The 7,726-nt window shown below is 33.5% G+C and overlaps 1 protein-coding gene across 1 annotated transcript; it reads left to right on the plus strand.

The window, feature by feature from the left end:
- The first annotated feature begins 2,087 nt into the window (after positions 1-2,087).
- LOC120263171 lies at positions 2,088-7,017 on the plus strand. The gene is made up of 5 exons (XM_039271060.1): positions 2,088-4,169; positions 4,259-4,573; positions 4,653-4,752; positions 4,840-4,905; positions 6,940-7,017. The coding sequence occupies exons 1-5, from the start codon at positions 3,277-3,279 to the stop codon at positions 7,015-7,017; spliced, it is 1,452 nt and encodes a 483-aa protein (XP_039126994.1). The 5' UTR covers positions 2,088-3,276.
- Positions 7,018-7,726: the final 709 nt, after the last annotated feature.

A 7,726-nucleotide genomic window follows, 5' to 3' on the forward strand; every position in this document is an offset into this window, starting at 1 on the left:
CACTGGAAGACCCACTCCAAGTTGGTTGAGGATTTTTAACATTTCCATTAAAAAAGGTTTGCCGCTTGAACTTAAGGTTTTTACCATTTTCACAAAACAATTTACCAAGTAAGTACTATGAGAATTCTAGTATTGCATTGCCGCAGAATAAATATACAAACATAAAATACTTGTTCCAATTGACTTCCTTCTAAACAGTTGCTGACACAACAGTAACAACAGCATGCATGAACGACAAACAGCAAGTAAAAACCTGAATACTGACCGAGATATAAAAAATTAGCATTTCAAATAGTACAATTTTATGGGTTTTGTTAATAGACAATTTTTTTTCTTTTTTTTTTGATAAAATTTATAACAATTTTCCCATGCAAACAGCATGCATGAACGGCAAACAGCAAGTAATTCAATTTTCATTTGTTGGATGCTTGAAATTTATAACAACTTTCCCATTAGCATCAAATGCACTCAGATTGCTTTTATTCAAAAAAAGGTATTACAAGCTAAGACCAGTACAATTTGGTATTATTCAGAAGCTCACCTTTTGTTCTTGGACTGCCCTTATTATTATAAAAGGTTACTAGATTTTGTCGTTAGCTATTGATTTCACAGCTTATGTTTCTTTTGTTGTAACTATTGTTTATACCTCTCCCTTTGCTTGGGATCCTGCCATTAGCATCCTCCACTCCAAATATAAAAATCAAAAAACCCCTCCCATCCAACTATCATAGCTAAACAGGAGTTGGTTGCATTTAACTAGTTTTTAAAAAGGGCAATTTTGGGAAGAAGCCAAAATAGGGATCCTAATTTCTGATTTTTGGAAATTACTTAAAAGATTGATTTTCTTACATTTGCCTCTAATTGACCTTTTCTTATTTATTTTCTTACATTGAAAGTGAAAATGAAAAGGAGTTAATATGTATGTGGACAGATAGATAATTTTTTGATAGTATGTTTCTCGGTTGGTTATCAGAAAAAATTATCGACTATAGCTTTAATGCATAAATTCTTTTACACCAACATGAAATCCTACAACAATAGAGTTGATAGAAGATACTTGACACATGGTCCACTATAGAGTCACCATAGTTTGATAATTTTTTTGTTTTTTTAAATGGATAAACACGTCTGATTACACAGCTTTTTTTTCTGTTAAATAAATGTGATAGACCACTAATCACTTTTAAATGGATAAACATGATGGTTATCGTCCCTAGCTCATGTTTTCATTAAGTCAAGCTTTACTGGATTTTAATTAGATACACTTCCTGAATAGCTCATGTTTTTGTTGAGTGAAATGTTTACTGGATTTTTTATTGTTTGGTGGTATTTCTCGGTTTAAGGGCTGACCACTGTTGAATGTGTGCTTTCTAGGGATTTAAGTAGCTGTTTATATTTGGAAGCAGGCAATTCTTTCCCGGCTACAAACTTGCCGGCGAAATTTGTGGTTATTCCTTTGCTACAAACTCAATTCGTGAGTACACGCGTCCGAGAGGTCAGATCATCTACGTCTTCTATCCCATTTATATATATATATATATATGGTGAAATTTTTGTATGTATATAGCAATGTGTTCACACAAACAAAGAAAATAATCACATGTGTTATGCATGATATAGAAATATGCATGAATTAAGAATAAAGGAACAATGTATTAAAAAAACTTTTAAGCATTGTTTATATTTGTCAACCATAAAGTATCTCATGTTCACCTAATCTATATCAATTTATTTGTAGCCTTATTTTGAATTTGCAATTTAATTTAACTCTAAATATATATTTTTTAAAAAGTATTCATGTGAGCATATATGGTGTATGTGTTTTAAGTTTATTTTTAATCTATAAACATGTGTTAATTTTAAAAATCATATTGTTTTATGTTATCAGAATATAAATGGGAACTAATCGAGAGTGGATGTATAATAGACTTACACACGGACATAGATTCATTAACCCTGAATTTGTGGTTGGGGTAGAGTCATTCATCCAATATGCTTGTGACCAACCGAGATTTATGGATGGTGATAAAATAAGATGCCCATGTTGTAAGTGTCAAAATCGAAGGTATGAAGTGGTTGATAATGTGAAGTTGCACCTTTTGAGGAATGGGTTTACTCAAGATTATCGTCAATGGGTATGTCATTGGGAACCTATGGTATATGCAAATTGTAGTGAAACTCAGTGTAATTCTTTGAGATCGCAAGATGTGGAAGGATCAAGCTCATACATGGACATGATTATTGATGCAATTGGTCCTAACTTTGATCCATATTATGATGCAAGTAAAGAGGAAATGCCAAACCTTACAACTCAAAAATTGTATGACATGCTTGATACAGCAGAAGAACCTTTATGGCCTGGATGTGTAGCTCACACTCAATTATCTGCCGTTGCCAGATTATTAACAATAAAATCTGAGTTTCAAATGTCAGAGAGGTGTTATGATGCTATATTGCAATTTATAAAAGAGGCATTACCAACTAATAATAAGTTGGTTGATACCTTCTATAATACAAAGAATTTTATTGCTGGCTTGGGTCTTCTATGCGAGAAAATCCATTGTTGCATAAATGGATGTATGTTATATTGGTGTGAGCATAGTGGCAGAAGAAGTTGCAAGGTTTGTGATCATCCTCGATATAAAAGCGGGAAGAGAGGCATAAGGAATCACAAAGATTATTCACTGAATCAAAAGATGTATTATTTTCCTCTGATACCTAGGCTACAAAGATTGTATGCTTCAAAGGTGACGGCGAAGGATATGAGGTGGCACAAAGAGCATGATAAAAAAGATGGCGTGATTTGCCATCCTTCTGAGGCTGAAGCATGGAAGCAATTTGATCTCATACATCCTCTTTTCGCATCAGAGGCTCGAAATGTAAGACTTGGGTTGTCTACAGATGGGTTTCAACCATTTGGACAATCAAGCAAGCAATATTCTTGTTGGCCTGTTATTATCACACCATACAATTTACCGCCGTGGATGTGTATGAAGGACCCTTATATGTTTTTAACTGTTATTGTACCTGGCCCCAAAAACCCAAAGCAGAAGTTAGATGTGTACTTGCAACCATTAATTGCAGAGTTAAAACATTTGTGGAATGTTGGAGTACAAACATATGATGTGTCCAAGAAACAAAATTTTCAGATGAGAGCTGCACTCATGTGGACCATTAGTGACTTCCCAGCTTTTGCAATGTTATCAGGATGGAGTACAGCAGGCAAAAAAGCTTGTCCATATTGTATGGATAAATCAAAGTCTTTTAGCCTTGTTAATGGTGGTAAAGTTTCATGGTTTGATTGTCATCGGCAATTCCTACCAACACATCATCCTTTCAGAAGAAACAGAAAATGATTTCCTAAAGAACAAGATTGAAGAGTCACCACCTCCATCTATTTTTTCTGGGCATCAAATTTTGAAACAAATCGAAAACTTAAAGTTGAAGAAAATAACAGAAGTTGGTGCTGAACAATGGAATGCTCCTATTTGTAAGTCAAGTGGATGGCACAAGCGTAGCATATTTTGGGATTTGCCTTATTGGAGTACTAATCTCATCCGCCATAATCTTGATGTCATGCATATTGAAAAAAATGTTTTTGAAAATGTGTTTGACACAGTGATGGATGTGGAAGGCAAAACCAAAGATAATGCAAAAGCAAGAGAGGATGTGAAAATATATTGCAAGCGTAAAGAATTGGAGAAAAATGAAGCGACTGGGAAATATCCAAAAGCTTGCTATAGCTTAAGTAAGGAAGAAAAAAAAGTTGTTTGTGAATGGGTAAGTCAACTTCGATTTCCGGATGGGTATGTTTCAAATATGGCAAGGTGTGTTGATATGTGCAAGTATAAAATGTATCGAATGAAAAGCCATGATTGCCATGTATTCATGCAAAGGTTAATCCCTATAGCCTTTCGTGAATTATTACCATTGTCGGTATGGAAAGCTTTGATAGAGCTAAGCTTATTTTTCAAAGATCTTACTTGTTCGACGATTAGAGTGGAAGACATGAATAGGCTTATCAAAGAAATTCCTGTAATATTGTGCAAGTTGGAGCGTATATTCCCTCCGGGTTTCTTTGACTCAATGGAACATTTTCCAATCCACTTACCATATGAAGCAAAGATAGCAGGGCCAGTGCAATATCGTTGGATGTACCCATTTGAGAGGTAAACTTTAATATAAATTCAGCCTATATGATTTTGTATAATGTCTAATTTTTTTTAATTTGATATAACTATTCTTATTTATAATTTAGGTTCTTGCGTCATTTAAAGAAGAAAGTAACTAACAAAGCCAAGGTTGAAGGTTCAATTTGTAATGCGTACTTAGTTGAAGAAGCATCAACTTTTTGTTCATATCACTTTGAGCCTCATGTGAACACAAAGTTAAGAAAAATACCTCGTAATGATGATGGAGGAGAGGTTGAAACATCTGAAGGTCTTTTATCAATATTTAATTTTCCTGGTCAACCATATGGGCAAGCAAAATCAAGGCGTTTGACTGATAAAGAATACCATCAAGCTCAAACTTATGTCTTACTAAATTGTGATGAGGTTCAACAATATGTCAAGTATGCTTCTCTACTTCAATTTAATTAAAAAGAAAACTTTTAGTTTCTTTTTTTAACACAAATAGTTTCACCTTTGAAGGATATTTGTGGAAGAGGTGGTGGGAAATACACCTAATATAACTGATGCACAAGTTGATGGTAAATTGGAAAATGAATTTGCTAACTGGTTTAAGATTTACGTAAGTCTTAACCTTTATATCTTATTTATCAATCTTATTATATTGATTTCTTGTCTATTAATATTAATAGTGCATCTTATTATGTAGGCATGGGATCCTAATAAGAATGTGACCAATCAAATGATGAAGGATCCCGCAACTGGGCCTTTAAAAGTTGTGATGACTTATCCATTATATTTCATCAAAGGGTGTAAATTTCACACAACTCGAGCATGAGTGCGAGAAGAATGACACAAAAGTGGAGTTTGTGTAAAGGGTTCCAATTACATGCAACATCATATGATTATTATGGTCTTTTGAGGGAGATTATACAATTAGAGTATCCTGCACTCCCAATAAAAAGGACTACGTTGTTCAAGTGTGATTGGTTTGATCCAACTCTAAATGTTGGGATGAAGATACATAACGATTACAATCTTGTGGATATCAATCACAAAAGAAGGTTTAGCAAGGATGAACCCTTCATTTTATCTACACAAGCTTTACACAAGTATATTATACATCTGTCCAAACATGAAAGCATGACAAGGATAATTGATGGGTGTATGCAAAATTGAGCCAAGACAAATTATTGATGCTCCACTCAGCAAATTTGGCATTCCAAGAAGATGAAATCGAAGAGCACTCCATTGACAATATCAGATGATATGCCAGACCTCTAAGTGATTCAAATGGAGGTTCCATGGAGGTTGATAATAGCCATGATGATATACTAGGAGATGAAATTGAAGCAGTTATGAGCCAAGATGATCGGAAGATGATGAAGATGAATACAATTCAGATGATAATGAGGTTTGTAATCATTAGTTTTTGTTAGATTGGTGAACAAATGCAATACATCTTATATATACTGTAGTAGTTGATTTTGCAATGAAGTTATGATTATTGTGCATTGTTAGTGCTAAGTTTTTGATATTTCTTTTTCATAAAAGACATTGTTTTAGTTTATTTATATCATGTATTATTTTACATATGTTAACTTATTTTTCTTATCAACTAATTATATTTTATAATTTTATAGATATGGCTAGAGGAAAAGAAAGGACTAGATTAAGAGGTGGAAGGAGTGAAGGCCGCACTTCTCATGCTCATTCAAACATTGAAGGATCAAACGTACACTGAGTAGGTGTACCATTTTCGGGATACCAATATTCCAAGTGTTGAGGAAAGCAAGTGAATGGTATAGAATCTCAACAACCCAATCAAAAATGTTGTAGCTATAGTGATACTCAAACAAATTATGGTAGCATACAAGATGCTTCCAACCATTGTTGGGAGATTACAGTATCACGCTTGTGAGATGGATTGTAAGTATTCGCACTTTCACAATCATATTATTTGTTATGTGCACAATTTATTGCTTATTTTTGCTTAGACTATTGTGAGGTTAGAACCATCTAGCAAATGTGCAAGGATAATCACAAAAAGTTTAAGGAAAAAGTTGACTTGAAGGATACACATGGAAAATGTTGTCACAACCTATAAGAGACTTTTATTTTGAAGAATTTTTGGGTATTATCTATCATTTCAAATTTATTTATTTGTTTGTTTTTATATTTTTACTTGTTTTGGCATTGACAAGTATTTTTATCTTATGTTAAAGCACTTTATTTGGGATTCCTCATTCGAGGCACAAGTAAAGGAAGCTTGGGGTTTTGAAAGCTCAGCGTATATAGTGATTTTTGAGAGATGCAATGGATGCAACAACAAAACCGGAGTATCTAAGTGAGGAGCGACTAAGCATTGGAAAGCTCAGTTCTGGATAAACCTACATTTGAAGAAAACAGAGAGATAAATTCTAAAAAATATGTATCGAGTATTTGGGCCATCATGCCATACGAGGAGGTCAATATCTAATGTTGAGAATGGGAAGAAGCTTGTAAAGTATAAATATAAGATTTTTAAAATGTATTGAAAATGTGTTTATTTTTATTTTATTTTGCAAATTCATGTATTACATGTTGCTAAGAAATTTTAATATTTCTTATTGCTATAGGAATCTAAATTGGATCGAAAAAGCCACTCCACGTGAGCTTTTGCATACTCATACTAAAAAACATGATGGAAACATTTTGTAGATATCAAGTCAAAGACAATCAATGTAAGCATTTCTAAGTACCAACTGACATTTTAATGCAAGTTGTTAATCTTCTAAATTTGTATTATTAACATTTGTTTTCAATGTAGGATAAGATGTTGACTTTGAAACAACATGCAATTTCTGTAGATCCTGCATCAACAAACTCAGACCTACTCCAGAGATGATTAGTCCCTTTATATTGAAAGTCATGGTGGAGAGAAGAAAAGAAAAGTCTATGGTCTTGGTTCCTCAAGCATCTTCCTATTATGGATGCTCTAATTCAAATGTCAATAACTCAACCGCAACATCTACTATGCAAAATAATAAAAGATTTACAAAAATGAGTTAGCATCATCCGTGAATCAATTACAAAATCCAAGAAGAGCGGCATCAACAAAGCGTCAAGAAACTCAACAAGAGCTTCAAACAAAACTCTCGACAGAGGTGGCTGAAATGAGAAGGACGCTCTACATTACTTAGATATCTCAAAAAATCAACACTCTTCTCAAATAAATCAATCGAGTCATGATGAAGATGTTGATCCACTCCCACCAAATTAGTAGCACGTTCTCATCCTTTGGTGGCTGTATTCTGAGTCATGCTTGTTCTGTGATAATTTCTTGAGTTCTTTAGTACTCACACCTCTATACGGGCCACATGTGTAGTAACTATTTCAACACATGAATTCCGTGTTGCCTTTTGAAATGTCAATACTGCCTTAATACAACTATCTCACACTCTTTGGTTTACATTAGAGACTGCAATTGTTATTTTAGAATATGGCAAAATCAATTCATCATTCCAAACTAAAATGATTTAATAATATGCTTTTGTATTATAATTTATAACAACAATTAAAACTTTGTTTTACATTACGCTATGATCACCTGGTGA

The sequence above is a fragment of the Dioscorea cayenensis genome, chromosome 6 (genome assembly GCF_009730915.1).
Source record: "Dioscorea cayenensis subsp. rotundata cultivar TDr96_F1 chromosome 6, TDr96_F1_v2_PseudoChromosome.rev07_lg8_w22 25.fasta, whole genome shotgun sequence".
NCBI lineage: Eukaryota > Viridiplantae > Streptophyta > Magnoliopsida > Dioscoreales > Dioscoreaceae > Dioscorea > Dioscorea cayenensis.